At 44.6% G+C, this 16,097-nt stretch overlaps 1 protein-coding gene across 1 annotated transcript; it reads left to right on the plus strand.

Annotated features, from left to right (window-relative positions):
• Nucleotides 1–392: 392 nt before the first annotated feature.
• LOC310707014 (poly(U)-specific endoribonuclease-like) lies at nucleotides 393–14,601 on the plus strand. The gene is made up of 7 exons (XM_083503574.1): nucleotides 393–680; nucleotides 5,737–5,836; nucleotides 6,264–6,375; nucleotides 8,975–9,096; nucleotides 10,317–10,429; nucleotides 11,476–11,629; nucleotides 12,674–14,601. Exons 1-7 carry the CDS (start codon nucleotides 661–663, stop codon nucleotides 12,935–12,937), a joined length of 885 nt encoding a protein of 294 aa, XP_083359700.1. The 5' UTR covers nucleotides 393–660; the 3' UTR covers nucleotides 12,938–14,601.
• The last annotated feature ends 1,496 nt before the right edge of the window (nucleotides 14,602–16,097 follow it).

Raw genomic sequence — 16,097 nt, forward strand, 5'->3', positions numbered from 1 at the left:
TTAAAGGTACCCCTGACTGTTAGGTCCAGTGGGGGACGACTCTGGGGTTGTGCGCTCATCTTGCTCTATAGGCCAAGGGAGCTTCTGGGCCATGTGGCCAGCATAACTCAGCTGCTTCTGGCGAACCAGAGCAGCGCACGGAAACGCCGTTTACCTTCCCGCCGGAGTGCTACCTATTTATCTACTTGCACTTTGACGTGCATTCGAACTGCTAGGTGGGCAGGAGCTGGGACTGAACAATGGGAGCTCATCCCATCGCAGGGATTCAATCCACCGACCTTCCAATCGGCAAGCCCTAGGCTTTGTGGTTTAGACCACAGCACCACCGAATGCATCTATAACAATAGGAAATGCTCTGAAGCTCAACGTGAGTCATTTTAGCTCCTGTTGATGTGTTTCTGTCTATCTGGTGGGAACCTGGAGGAGAACACATATTGTCACTGTTTGCCCAACCCTCAGGTTCATTCAGTTTACTTCCTTCTCTTTGCAACGTGTCCCTTTCGACAACTTCCTTACTCTGCCAATCACCTTGAGAGGCAGCTCCCGGTAAGCAGGCTGGAGGCAGTGCAAAGGTCCAGGGCTGCTTCAAAAGGGCTTTGGAAGTGAAACCGGGCATTCAGCTCACTGTGAGTCAGTTTGCTTGGGGGAGAAAAAGAGCATATGGTCAACATGGCTCAAAGGTAAGAGAGGGTTGCATGTTTTGGCATTACGCTGCCGCCCTGTGCACTGGGAACAACTTAAGCTTGAAGAATCACAGGTATGGTCCCAGGGACACTTGGAAAAGTGTAGATTTATTATCTAATCAGCATGCAATGCACTTACAAACTATATCCTAGGTAGCAATGTCTCTGATAAGCGCCAGCATATCATCTTACGCTTAGCAAATGCAAATTGCATTCCCTAGCTATAATAGACGGTTTACTTAACTTCTATGTTGTGTGTACTGTACAATTAAACTGAAGTTTCGTTTTCCCTAGCCAAGTGCAGCTCTGTTTATAGAATAGTACTATTAATTGTTACAGTTACAGTTCAGTCAACAAGGCTGAAACGGGAGGAAATTAAAGTACAGTCACAGAGCACTTAGGCATTTATTTAGAGCCAGTAACCATGGCTGAAACATTGAATGTTAAGAAATCTTACAGGTGTTTATAAAGAGCTTTAAAGGCAAAATAATATCATGTTTTATTAAAAGAAGTAATTATTATTATTATTATTATTATTATTATTATTATTATTATTAAAAGAAAAGAAAAATCTGTTGTGGCTTTTTGCAAAGTAGATCTTAGGGTTTTAGAACTCTTATGCTGAAATAAGCCTTCTATCTGCCAGCTTCCAGTGTTTATACTCTGGCAGTAATTTTCCAAAATAAAAAAATTCCTTCCAGTAGCACCTTAAAGACCAACTAAGTTAGTTCTTGGTATGAGCTTTCGTGTGCATGCACACTTCTTCAGATACACTGTATCAGGTGCAGCACACTTCAGAGCTGCCTGTGATTTTAATGATTAATAACTTTCGTGTGTGAATTAATGGGGTGCGTGTATCTGAAGAAGTGTGCATGCACACGAAAGCTCATACCAAGAACTAACTTAGTTGGTCTTTAAGGTGCTACTGGAAGGAATTTTTTTATTTTGACTATGGCAGACCAACACGGCTACCTATCTGTAACAGTAATTTTCCAGAAAGAAGAGATACACTTTCTGAGAGGGGGAGCTTTTCTCCAACTTACTCAACAATTTATAGTTTACTATCTGCTCAGTGGTGCAAATATGACACCACACAAGCTGCAATTCTGTTGAAATCACTGAGACCTCTGAGCTGATAAGCGCAGGATTGCTGTCCATCAAGTTATTAAGGAAGACTTTCATTCTTTATAGACGGAGCAGGGTTTTTATTGTGTCATTTGCTGAATTCAAACAATGGTTTCGAGAGGAGTTCATTGATAGGCCAGCAATATTCACAGAAAATCAATTGTTTCCCTTGCAAAGATTGGCCTGTTGTGTCATTCAGCAAATGTTGTGTCTCATCTAGAAGCACAAGAGTCTACAGTCTAGATATTTAATCAAGATTTGAGGACTAAATTTGAAGGTTTCAGGCTGCAACCCAGCACAGAATTAAGGATGCAACTCTTTTGTTCCACTTAAAAGGCAATATCTAGGTACAATTGTATGGAAAATTAGAGGCAAAAGAGCTGATTATATTGTTTTTAAGGGGAGGTTGATTGCAAGTGCCATAGAAAAAGAAGTCAATACAGTTTGTAAAGCTATTTGTGGGATTTTACTGCAAACACTTTTTATCAGACAAGAATGTAACTTGTTTTAACAGAATGATGGGATTCCCTTTCCTGGAATCTCAAAACTGTTTAAGCTTCCTTTGTTTGAAAAAGAAGAAATCAAATTTGAAAGTAATATTAAGTTCCAAAATAAATAAATTCTCCAGAGAAGGAGACTACTTTTCTTTTCTGCAAGGGCTATTTGGGAAGAAGAAGGTTTCACTTTCTTATTTAGAATCATAGAATCATAGAGTTGGAAGAGACCACAAGGGCCATCGAGTCCAACCCCCTGCCAAGCAGGAAACACCATCAGAGCACTCCTGACATATGGTTGTCAAGCCTCTGCTTAAAGACCTCCAAAGTAGGAGACTCCACCACACTCCTTGGCAGCAAATTCCACTGTCAAACAGCTCTTACTGTCAGGAAGTTCTTCCTAATGTTTAGGTGGAATCTTCTTTCTTGTAGTTTGGATCCATTTCTCCATGTCTGTTTCTCTGGAGCAGCAGAAAACAACCTTTCTCCCTCCTCTATGTGACATCCTTTTATATATTTGAACATGGCTATCATATCACCCCTTAACCTCCTCTTCTCCAGGCTAAACATGCCCAGCTCCCTTAGCCATTACAATCTCATGGTCACAGAACAAATCTTAATGATGTGGTTGTAGTTCTTTTTGTTGTTAGCTAAAGCGCACCTAGGGACCTCAGCACATTTCTTTCAAGTTTGCAATGGTCTCAGGAGAGTCTTTCTTCACAACATCCTAGAGATTGGGAACATTTTCACGTTAGACACTTAAAAATGCATTTCAGAGCCTCATGCAATATCTACGCCGTGTGTCATTATTGCTGGGGTAACCAACAGTGCCCTTCAGATATTTTTGGATTCCAGCTTGCAGGCAACTTGGCCAATGGTCAGGGAAGATGGGAGTTGTAGTCCAACAGCATCTGAAAGGCATCTCATTGGCTACCCCCGGATTAGGGTTAGGGTGTCCCTCTTTTTGTCATCAGTTTTCCTCCCTGCAATTTGCAACTTGCTTGCTCAAAGCTGGGTTTCTGCTGTGGCAAATCTGGACAAGAGCTGATTGTTTCTGTGTGGTAAGTCAATAGGTAAATTATTGTTCTTCCTTATTTAAACAATTAGACCAAGGCAGGTGTACAGTATTTTAAGTCAAACTTATTTTTAGCATTTGTAGAAGATGTACCATTGGAACATCTGGCCACACTCCTTTTTGTCTTTCAGATTATCATGACCTTTTGTGACTGTCTCTTGATTCCTTATGCCGCCAAAGTTGCCCTAGAAGGCTCAAATTCTATACATGCTTACTTGGGAATTTGCCTTTGAGTTGACATGTATAAGATTGTACTAGAAATGGAGTCAACATTCCACTGTAGGGACACCAGTAAAAAATTAATAGCAAGAAAAGGAAGCAATGGGGTGTGTGTGTGTGTGTGTGTGTGTGTGTGTGTGTATTTATAGTCTTATCATGATTCTGAATATATCACACCACAAATTAATATTAATATTAATTTCTTATTTGTACCCCACGCATCTGGCTGGGTTTCCCCAGCCACTCTAGGCGGCTTCCAACAAAGATTAAAAATACATTAAAATGTCACACATTAAAAACTTCCCTGAACAGGGCTGCCTTCAAATGTTTTCTAAATGTCAGGTAGTTGTTTATCTCTTTGACATCTGGTGGGAGGGCGTTCCACAGGGCGGGTGCCACTACCAAGAAGGCCCTCTGCCTGGTTCCCTATAGCTTTGCTTCTCGCAGTGAGGGAACCACCAGAAGGCTCTCAGAGCTGGACCTCAGCGTCCGGGCAGAATGATGGGGGTGGAGACGCTCCTTCAGGTATACTGGGCCGAGGCCGTTTAGGGCTTTAACGGTCAACACCAGTACTTTAAATTGAAATAATTCTATATTCTGCCTATGGGACTGCAGCTCAATGAGAATTGTTTTCACGTGAGTGAAAATTCATTTTATCTGTGAGTCAGAGAAAACCATGAAGTTAGTTGGGGGTGAGACTTCTATATTTGGGTTTGCAAAAGCTGTCCAAAGTTGGCACTCACCATTTCTGATTCTGCCTCCCCTCAAAGTTCCCAGTTCTTCCTGTACTTTTAGATGGTGTTACTGGGGAGGCGGGGGGGCCGGGGGTGGAATGAGTTTTCACACATTTGCCTTAAATACGATTTTCTCACATTCTGAGAGAAAATATTATTGTATGCACCTTACATCTGACTGATGATAAAAGCTGGCAAAGAGGTTATGCTAGATTTGAAGGAACATTCACAGTGCCATATATGATGCTCCTGAAAAGGATGCAGCAGCGTTCATATGGCAAAAAATACACCCCATGTTTGATGAGCCTCTCGTGAATTTGGAGATTGGAAACAGGTCTGTGGAAGTGAAGAAGAGGCCTGTTCATTGTGTCAGGCTTGTTAGTCTTGCACAGGGCTGGGCAGACCCCTCTGGTTGCTGGAAGGCCAACGTTTTGCAGGCCACATTGACAAGTGGGCAGAGCTACCCTCCTGTCAATCCCCTGCCATCATATGATGTCAGCAGGCTTAAGCTTCAAGCTGTGGCGTCAAAGAAAAATTCAATTCCCATCAGTGTTTGAATGATTTTGTAATGCAACTGGCTTAAATGTCCGGTACAGGAAAGGCATGCCTGGCTCACCAGAAGTGGTCTGGCGGTACAACCTCACAAGTGTGGTGGGCCTAATTTGGCCCACAGATGAGAGGTTCCTCACAACTGGTCCCCTGGCACAATTCTTGTCCTAGCTACGAAAAGTCTTCAGGGCTCATGTCCAGACAAGGCTCTGCTCCGGGGTGGGGGGTGGGGTGGGGGAGAGGGTCTGCACCTCTGTGGCTCCCATGTTTCTGACACGAAGTCTGAACTGGCTCCTTGGTTGTCAACAAGGCTCTAAGTTCATGCAGGCTGCAAGAAACTGTAAGTGGAATGAGGCACAGCCAATTGGCAAATGAGGTTGCCAATTGCAAAAAAGAAAAAAGAAAGCCCTATTGAGGAACATATTTTGAGCCAAAGGATAGGAGTTAAGAGCGGAGTAGAAGAGTTTAGACTCAGTTGAGCTTATCATTTGTTCCCTGCATTTCCTGTTTCCAAATATAGCTGATTCTGCATAAGCATGAAAAAGCACTTTCAGCACATTTGCACAGCTCCTGATGGGGTGCTTTTGGTCTCCTTCTCTGCTTTTGAAGGGAGGCCTTGAAAGGGCGCAGAGGTGTCACTGCTGCTGGGCTGCAGGAGGGGGGCAAACCCACGGTGGTTCACCCCACGAGAGCAGCCTCTGTGAAATAGCCCTTGGGGCAGGGTAGTCCTCTCTGTGTGCTCCACCAACCACACGCCATTGCTCTCCCCAAGCCAGGAATTGGCTATCTGATCCATGTTTGTGTTGATTTTGAAACCACAACCCCCCCCCCGCTTTTCTGCCTATGTTTATTTGCAGGCAGATTTTGAATCAGGAACTCTCCAAGCTTTTCAATGAGCTCTGGGATGCTGATGTGAACCGCTTTGTGCCTGGAAAAGACTATACCATTTCCTTACAGGTATCAGTTATATGTGTCACTATGCTTTAGCTCTCCAGTCTTCTCCCAAAAAGTGAGCATTGGCCGTGCCAGGAAGACCCACCCTCTCCGACTATCCCCACCCTCTGGTGTCTGTGCATATGGCGTGAACATCTGCAGGGAGGGCATTTTGCGCATTCAGCCGTGCCACTGAAAGCTCCTTCCTTGTAGACACCTGTGCTGAAACCATGTGAGCCTGTAGGCTGGGCTGCTTGCCACATAGGAACATGTGAGTAAAGCATATGAGCAGAGATTACGTAAAAGATATGGGGAGTTATTATCTGTATTTTACATTTTCCCCCATAACCCAAGTTTGTTGGGGGTTGGAGTCAACAAGCAAAATAACTTTTCAGATACCTCACCTAAAACTGCAGCACACATCCATCATAGTTCCACATTTTGCTTACAGGGGAAAGCTGGTTATGTACCGCAGGGCAGTAATGCGGCCAGAGACAGCGCTTCTGAACCGTTGTTTTGCAGCGTAAATGAGCAACGTCTGAAGAACACGGAAACTTATTCAAGTAAGGCTCCTCTCTTGCAGTTTAACTGTACAGCACACCCTTCTTCCATTTGAGGGAGATATTTAATATAGAGGACCCTAAGGTCCATGAATAATAACAGCTTAAAGGTCCCGGACCCTAAGGAAGCCAGACTATCCTCCACCAGGGCCAGGGCCTTTTCAGTGATGGCTCCAACCTGGTGGAATGCTCTGTCCCATGAGACTAGGGCCCTGCAGGATTTAACCTCCTTCCATTGGGCCTGTAAAGGTAAAGGTAAAGGTAAAGGTAAAGGTAAAGGTAAAGGTAAAGGTAAAGGGACCCATGACCTCCGTCAGGCCTGTAAGACAGAGCTATTCTGCCTGGCCTTCAATTTGAATTAGCCTGATCCTCTATCCCCTTTTCCCTTTCCTCTTCTATGAAGAAACCCTTTCTGGGACCCCACATTTAAACTCTTCTCTGGTCTTCTTGCTGGCCCTAGTAGGACCAACTTGGCCAGATAGCCCTGGTGATCATTTGGTGTTTACTGATTACCCCCCCCCCCATGACCCCTGAATTTTTAAATTTTATTGTCATTGGTGCTGCATTTATGTTGTATTTTATGCTGTTTTTAAGTCGCATTTTAATCAATGTTTTATATTTGCTATTAGCCGCCCTGAGCCCGGTTTTTAACCTGGGAAGGGCGGGGTATAAATAAAAATTCATTATTATTTATTAATTTATTATTAATGTTGATTTTTATTAGCAAAAACCCAGACTCAGAGAGAGGGGGAGCTATGAGAGTGCCCAAACAGCCAAACTACAACTCTCAGGGTTCTTTGGAGAAAACCATGCCAATTAAAATGATATAAATAAGCCCATATATAAATATAAGCATACCAGTAGAGTTACAAATTAGGAGAGCCACTGATATATTCAGTCGGTAGCAAATCACTTTAACATACGTTTTATTGGTGGACGTGTGCAGGAAAAATACACATGAGATTTGCCTGTTACGAAACATGGCTGCATGACTTCAAGTAGCTGGTTTATTCCAGTCGGAAGATCACAGGATTTTATTTTCCCGCAAACAGAAACCTTGCATCCCATGGCCCAAACTTTCACATCCCGTAACACCAGTGGCGTAGCGTGGGGGGTGCAGGGGGGGCGGCCACACCGAGCGCAACATCTGGGGGGGTGGCGCTCGCACAGCCAGCTCTCTGCCCCTACCTGGCTCACTCACTCTCTCTCACTGCAGTGCTGGCTGTGCGAATCTGATCTGAGCCGCTGGGTCGCCGCCCACTGTGGAGGGGGGGGGTGCCAGGCGTGCGGTGCGGAGAGAGAGTAAGGGACTATCTGGGGGAGGGACAGTGCAGCGGCCGCCCAGCGCAGCGCTGAGTGCGGGAGAGAACCACACCAGACCAGACCAGGCAGCAGCAAGAAGAAGCTGGCAGCGGCGGCAGGTTAGGGGTTAGGGGGCGCAAATTACTTGCCTTGCCCCGGGTGCTGACAACCCACGCTACGCCACTGCCTAACACACACACACACACACCAGGAGCAGGAGGAGTTCCACTTACAAGGCAAAAATAAAAGAGAAGGTTTTCACTGAAAGCAGCGGAGGAGCCCTGAGTCCTGGCCACTTTATGGGAGTGGAAATTTCCAGGATCTTTCTCACAGAGCGTGCTACGTGCTGTACAGCAAACACCTAGTCCTGCTTATAGCACTTAAAGTTTGCAACCATCGCCCAAAGGCCATTTTTTTCCTGACGGCCCTAGTCCCCTGCAACTCATAGGCAAACTTTTTACTTAGGGCATGTGGCATGAGACAATGGCTGAATCCACACTGCACCTTTAAAATACATGACCCCCCCCCAAATATTGGGAACCATAGTTTACCCTTCACAGAGCTATCATTCCCAGCACCCCAGAATTATCGGGGGGGGGGCAGTGTTATTTAAATGTATTGTGTGGATGCAGGGCTGTCTTAAGCATATCCAGCGCCGGGTGCAAAGCTCCCTCTGGCGCCCCCCCCGTTTCCAACAGTTTTCTTTAGGGAGGATGGCACTGCTGGCGGGGCTGGAGGAAGCGGGCAGTGGGTGGAGGGCAGCTCCTCCAGCGGGAAAGAGGCGGAGGCTGGACGCAGTGGCGTAGCGTGGGGGTGCAGGGGGGGCCGGCCGCACCGGGTGCAACATCTGGGGGTTAGGGTTAGGGGGTGCAAATCCACGGGTTAGGGGGCGCAAATTACTTGCCTTGCCCCGGGTGCTGACAACCCACGCTACGGCACTGGCTGGACGCAGCGCCTCCTGGCTCAGCTGGCCGCTTTGTGCCATGGTGGCCACGGCAGACAGAGGCTCTGGGTGCAGCGCTGCTTGGGCGCAGCATGGCGGAGGCGGGCGAGGGCGGCAAGCTGATGCCAGGAGGCGCCGTGTCCAGCCTCCATCTCTTCCCTGGCGCCCTCCAGAACTTGGCGCCCTGGTGCCCCATGCCACTAGCCTCTATGGTGATGCAGCCTGAGTGATAAGAGAGTCCACACATAAATTGGCATTTGAACCCAGGCCTAGTCAACACTGTGCCCACTGCGTAAATGAAACTTATCTTTCTTTCCACATACTGAATTAATCTGAGGGATATATTTCTTCTTATAGCCTTTATTTCCCTATTGGACAACTACGAGACGTCAACTGGTGTGGCAGAGCTGGTGACGGCAGAGGAAATAGCTGAAAACAACCGCTTTCTTGATGCAGTGTTAGAAACTGACGTGATGAAAGTGAGTACAGGAGTGGTAGGCATGCCTATATTTTGCTTTAGTTCAGCAGCACCAGTGCCCATTAGAGGTCCTGGGATTCTGCAACCTAAATGTACCTAATATATATGAACCTAATTATAAATGAACACACACACACACACACACACACACACACACACACACACAATCTATATCTATCTATATCTATCTATCTATCATCTATCTATCTATCTATCTATCTATCTATCTATCTATCTATCTATCATCTATCTATCTATCTATCTATCATCTATCTATCTATCTATCTATCTATCTATCTATCTATCTATCTATCTATCTATCTATCATCATCTATCTATCTATCTATCTATCTATCTATCTATCTATCTATCTATCATCTATCTATCTATCTATCTATCATCTATCTATCTATCTATCATCTATCTATCTATCTATCATCTATCTATCTATCTATCTATCTATCTATCTATCTATCTATCTATCTATCTATCATCATCTATCTATCATCTATCTATCTATCTATCTATCTATCTATCTATCTATCTATCTATCTATCATCTATCTATCTATCATCATCTATCTATCCTGGGCTTTGTTTTTGAATAAGCACCCAAAGGTTAAGCTCATGTTCAAAATGCTGCATCTAGTTAAAACATTTTTGCTCTTTTGACATGTTAAGAAGACTGGATTTAAAGGAAAACTAAGTAAGCTATAGCCAGTGTGTCTTTAAATTCGGTACTGTCTATAGCCAATCAAAAATTTACTTACAGGTTAGTTCCATCTAAGTACACTACAGTTCATTGCCTCAGATTGTGAGGAGTCTTTAAGTACTTTTTTCTTCTTGTCAGTTTCAAGACTTAATAATTGGTTAAAAAATAAAGGAAACAGGGAAAACATACTCTTTATTGTTTTCACTGTCCTTTCTATTAGAGCTTGACATAGCTTAGGACCTCAGCATGTCTTAACTCTGCCTCGGCTAAAGAGATCACTGACATTAGGAGTGAATCATGATAGTGTCAAACAACAATTCCTCTCTGCTAAGGGACTGGCTTTTACAGATCTCTGATTCCCGTAAATATGTGAGACTTCACTCTCAGTCTTGTCTTCCCAGAAACTTTCTGAACCTTTCTTCTGCAGGAAACTCTGCAAACTCTGAAACCTGAGGTCTATGTTAAGATTTTAACACCCCTCCCAATTCATGTCAATTTCATCTCTTCCAGCTTACCCATCAATATTTAGTTAAAAAAACCTGGACTAAACCAGATCTGAAGGATTTCAAGTCTCAGCTCTATGCTATTTGGTTTCACCTCTACTCCAGGGATGGAGGAAAAGGGTATGGCTGATTTTTAATAGACTCTACCATAGCTTGAATGATGTAATATCCAAATATTGTACAGACTTTGCAGCTCGGACCTAAAGAGTAAGAATACACACTCTGTAGGAGGATATCAATCTTCTATGTTTACATGGGAAAGTAGAGATGTCAAGGAAATAAAGAGCTATCCGAGAAGTGAGGTTACAGGGAACCAGGCAAAGGGCCTTCTCGGTAGTGGTGCCCGCCCTGTGGAACGCCATCCCATCAGATGTCAAGGAAATAAACAATTATCTGACTTTTAGAAGACATCTGAAGGCAGTCCTGTTTAGGGAAGTTTTTAGTGTTTGAAGTTTCATTCTGTTTTTAATGTTCTGTTGAAAGATGCCCAGAGTGGCTGGGGAAACCCAGCCAGATGGGTGGGGTAGAAATAAATCATCATCATCATCATCATCATCATCATCATCATCATCATTATTATTGGGATCCTTGGTCTATTCCAACAGGGCTCTTTAGATGTTCTTAGTGCAAGTGCAAGAGCTTTTGCTAATCTGCTCTCTGACTTACTTAAGGATTCTTATAAATCCAGATGGTTCCAACTCTTACACAGCAAAATCAGATCTATTGGTATTGACTTGGAACTCTTTTATAATTCAAGTGAGCAATATATTTATTGCAATATTCAAACCAGATTAAGAGACATTGAAAAACAAAACATCGAATAAAATTGGCTCCCCCAAGTTCTATGGTTTAAATGCAACAGATAGCAGGGTCACTTGTGCCTCAAAATTAATAATTCCAGTCCAACACATGGCATGTATGTTAGCCCAACTGAATGTTTTCCCCTCAGCTTTTGTCAAGGGCAGATATTCAAACATCCCCAGAAATGATAGACATTGCGGATGTTCTTTGAATGTGTACACTGTACAACATATCCCTTGTACAACCGGCTACGTAAACGTGTAACATCACGGCACAGTGAAAATATCAGATTCTATCTGTCTGTCCTTGAACAATACTTTTCCTTTCCCCACTCAACCCCCAAATCCCAATGATTTGCTTTGCAGACCTGACTCTTGCGGATTCGAACATGTATTTGTTGGGGAAACTAAGCGAGGTAAAGAGATCCTGGGACTGCACAACTGGGTGCAGTTTTACCTTCAAGAAAAACTTAGGCACATTGACTACAAGGGCTACGTAGCCAGGAAGAACAAAAACAGGGTAAGAAACCATTCTCTCTCTCTCTCTCTCTCTCTCTCTCTCTCTCTCTCTCTCTCCCTCTCTCTCTCTCCGTGTAATATATAGAACATTCTGCAACTGTTTATGTGCACAAATCTACGCCTGGGTTAGCAAATAAGCAACAGACGTAGGACGTGATATTGGAAGAGTACTTTTAAAAACCCAGAGCGTCTTCAGGTAGAAGCCTGCTAAGCATCTTGCTTCCGATTTCTCTTGGTTTATACTTGCATCAGATTCCTCTGTCATTCATTCATTCATTCATTCATTCATTCATTCATTCATTCAATATCCACCCTGCTTTTCCTCCCAAAGGAGCCCAGGGTGGCAAGCGATAAGAAAGAAAAACATCTTGGGTGGAATTCAGTGGGGTGCTAAACAGGGCATGCGCAGCATGGGGAACAATTTCCAGTCAACCTTTGTGCCCCCTAAACCTATTCTGGGATCCCCCAACCCTTCAAAGCTGATTTAGGGGACACATACAGTAGGAACGAGGAGAGGAGGAGGGCAAAGTCCCGCTGCACAAGCAAGCACAACCACTTACTTTAACTCCACCCCTTCTCAACAATTCCAGGACAGATGCAGACTGGGAAAGAGTTCAGCTTAAAAGCCTTATTGAAAGAAGAAGAGTCTTCTGTGGGTGCAAGTGCCAAGTGCCTGGACTCAGGAGCCACCGACCCACAACACCTCCATCTTGCCAGGACTCAGAGTCCGTTTATGGGCCCTCATCCAGCCCCAGATCCAGGGCTTGCACATCCTAAGTGGATTTTAGACACGATGCATTGCATTTACATGTGCTTCCCCCCTAATTCCACCCCCCCACAACCAATGGCTTCACTTCATCTGAGCATTCAGGGAGATGGGCTTTGCTGCCATGCTCAGCTGGGAAAGTGCCAGCAAAGCCCACCCCCTACTTTCCACGGTGCAACATCACCTGCTTCCTTCCCTGGCCCCAGAAATCCCATTGGTTTGATTCAGTCATAATTCAAAAGGCGTATCTGTTCTAATGTGTTGTGTGTTTGCTTTCAGCCTGATGAGGACGACCAGGTTTTAAGCCTTCAGTTCAGCTGGAAGGGGCTTGTGAAGCCCGTGGGCAGCAGCTTCATTGGCGTCAGCCCCGAGTTCGAGTTTGCCCTTTATACTGTGATTTTTCTGCAAGCAAATGAAAGAGTGACGCGCCAGAGGGTGAGAATAGAGGAATACGAACTGGAGATTGTCGTTTACCGCCATGGGCAGCACATAGGAACAGCCTATCCAATCCTCCTCAACAGCGACAACGAAGATTTGTACTGATGACCTCAATTTTGAAGAGAAAATTATTGCCATGTGAGAATTTAAAGTGGTTTTTGCTTCATTGTATGTTATATTTAGAATGGTATGTAAAAAAATACAGCTTTTTTTTTTTTTACCTCGGGGTTATTTTTATCTGTCTCTTTAGGATTTCAAAACTTTGCCTGTGTGAGGAATTTGTACTGAAATGATTCTACAGTTCACTGTTTCAAAGCTATGTGTTTAACTGACCTTCTGTTTTTCTCCTCTAGCCTTTAGGCAAAAGCTCTCTTGCCTAATCTCTCCCTTCTCTGGCTGCACAGCTTCTCATGCCCCTGGCGGCTGGGGAATTTCCCCATCTCTTGCTGCCCCCCCCATTATATACAACTAGATCCGCTCCCTCAGTTGTGTGTTGCCGAATTGCCTCATGAATCCCAGTCTTTAGAAAAGCTGCTCAGTTCATAGTCCTGTTAACGCCACTTTGTATGTCGAGGAAAGCAGTGTTTGAAAACACAAGGCATCTCCCACTGCAGCTTATACCATTTTCCTGAAGTTTCCCTAACTGTTATTTTGCACATTACATGTGAGCTTTCACATGACATAAAAGCCACTTCTGGAATGTATTGGACTATAGTGCAAGTGGCCATTTCCCTATTAGTTTTGAACTGCAATTTCCCCTCCTTTTCTAGGGGTTCACACCACAGGCTGTGAGGCGGCACACTGGGATGCAGTTTCAAGCCTCACACCTTTTTTCATAGAAAAGATAAAACCTGCAAGGACAGCGGGATGTAAACTCAGAGGGACAGCAAGAAGGAATGACGTGTGTGAATGGCATTTAGTGCGGTGACCTTTCTCCACAACAAGGAAGCATCAATAAACAAGTCTGGTAGCAGCCAAATTCTTCCAGGGCCTGGTGGGTGGGTGGGCAAGCAGCTGAAGCCGATGAACTTTTAGCTTATAAATTAAAACACACACACAAACAAAAACTCAATTCCATCCATTAAACCATCTGAAAAACTCTTATTATAAAATGGCTTTGAACATTCTTTTTTATTGTGAACTAAACACTACAGCACAATTCTACACAGTTCCTTTAGTCAATTATATCAACCAACCCTAAAGGAAGAGGTAATTATGATTGGGAGCATCAGTTTCAGGGAGCAAATAGGGATTAGCAGCCGAGTCAGTAAGGCAAAGCTGCTTCTGATGACTTTCCTGCTGAAAGGGGTCAGTCCTTTTTTTTGGGGGGGGGGGGACTTGTTCTGTAACATTATTACAATGAAGTGCTTGAGAAAGAGACCTTGGCAGCCTGAAACGAATGCAGCAAGCATTTCAGACATCTTAACATGAGGTCAGGACTACTTAGGAACAGCAAGCTATGCCCTTCTTTCTCCAATTAAGGCTGGCACAAAACATTATATTCAAGGCCCCGGCTAATGGACTATTTGCCTTGTGTTACCTCATCTCCACCAGGATCAAGTGCATTTGTTCAAAACTGGCATGGATCCATCCAAGGGAGAATGTCCCTGAACATAATTGCACAGCTGAGAAAACTCTCTCTTCCATTAGGAGTGTGGTCGTAGATACCAAAAAGGCTTTTGACAGGAGGCCCAAGAGGCCGTGAGGCTCGTCACCCCAATTCTACGAGTATGTGAGCGGGAGGGTAGGCTGCATGCCTGAGTCTCCTAACTCCTAACTGAGTCTCCTAACTCCAGATTGAGGTTGAATCCTGACAAGACAGAAGTACTGTTTCTGGGGGACAGGAGGCGGGCAGGTGTGGAGGATTCCCTGGTCCTGAATGGGGTAACTGTGCCCCTGAAGGACCAGGTGCGCAGCCTGGGAGTCATTTTGGACTCACAGCTGTCCATGGAGGCACAGGTCAATTCTGTGTCCATGGCAGCTGTCTACCAGCTCCATCTGGTACACAGGCAAAGACCCTACCTGCCCACGGACTGTCTCGCCAGAGTGGTGCATGCTCTGGTTATCTCCCGCTTGGACTACTGCAATGCGCTCTACGTGGGGCTACCTTTGAAGGTGACCCGGAAACTACAACTAATCCAGAATGTAGCAGCTAGACTGGTGACTGGGAGCGGCCGCCGAGACCATATAACACCGGTCTTGAAAGACCTACATTGACTCCCAGTACGTTTCCGAGCACAATTCAAAGTGTTGGTGCTGACCTTTAAAGCCCTAAACGGCCTCGGTCCAGTATACCTGAAGGAGCGTCTCCACCTCCATCGTTCTACCTGGACACTGAGGTCCAGCACCGAGGGTCTTCTGGCAGTTCCCTCACTGCGAGAAGCCAAGTTACAGGGAACCAGGCAGAGGGCCTTCTCGGTAGTGGCGCCTTCCCTGTGGAACACCCTCCCACCAGATGTCAAAGAGAACAACAACTACCAGACTTTTGGAAGACATCTGAAGGCAGCCCTGTTTAGGGAAGCTTTTAATGTTTGATGTATCACAGTATTTTAATATTCTTTTGGAAGCTGCCCAGAGTGGCTGGGGAAACCCAGCCAGATGGGCGGGGTATAAATAATAAATTATTATTATTATTATTATTATTATTATTATTATTATTATTATCCTGGATTCAGTATGGATTTGTTATGAGAATTTTAAGGTCTTATATATAAAATAAAAGGTAAAGGTAAAGGGACCCCTGACCCCCTGACTGTTAAGTCCAGTTGTGGACGACTCTGGAGTTGAGGCGCTCATCTCGCTTTACTGGCCGAGGGAGCCAACGTTTGTCCACAGACAGTTTTTCCTGGTCATGTGGCCAGCAGAACCAGAGCAGCGCATGTGGCGAACCAGAGCAGCGCATGGAAATGCCGTTTACCTTCCCACCGGAGCGCTACCTATTTATCTACTTGCACTTTGATGTGCTTTCGAACTTCTAGGTTGGCAGGAGATGTTCACAAATGTACCAATAGATGTTCACAAGTGTACCAAGATAAAATAGATAAAATAAATAAATGTTCACAAATGTACCAAGCAAACACATACATAAATATACAAACCACATGTCTGAAACCCACAGAAAAAGTCCTGAAACAGAGCCAAATAGAATTTATTCTGAACCACAAAATTGAGTAGAAAATAACCAAGTTTGCAGATGTATCTAAGCTTGAAAACAAAGGGATGTGAAAAGGGAAACTTTCCCTCTGCAGTAATTTGCAGTTCACCC

Source organism: Podarcis liolepis (assembly GCF_965112155.1).
Source record: "Podarcis liolepis genome assembly, chromosome: 5".
In the NCBI taxonomy this organism is placed as follows: domain Eukaryota; kingdom Metazoa; phylum Chordata; class Lepidosauria; order Squamata; family Lacertidae; genus Podarcis; species Podarcis liolepis.

Excerpts from the sequence above, each read along its gene's own strand:
- LOC310707014 (XM_083503574.1), top strand. The coding sequence starts at position 661 with ATGGTCAACATGGCTCAAAG. Across the intron at positions 9,097-10,316 it reads TAGAAACTGACGTGATGAAA|CTTACCCATCAATATTTAGT; the intron begins GTGAGTACAGGA and ends CATCTCTTCCAG. Across the intron at positions 10,430-11,475 it reads TCCAGGGATGGAGGAAAAGG|ACCTGACTCTTGCGGATTCG; the intron begins GTATGGCTGATT and ends TTTGCTTTGCAG.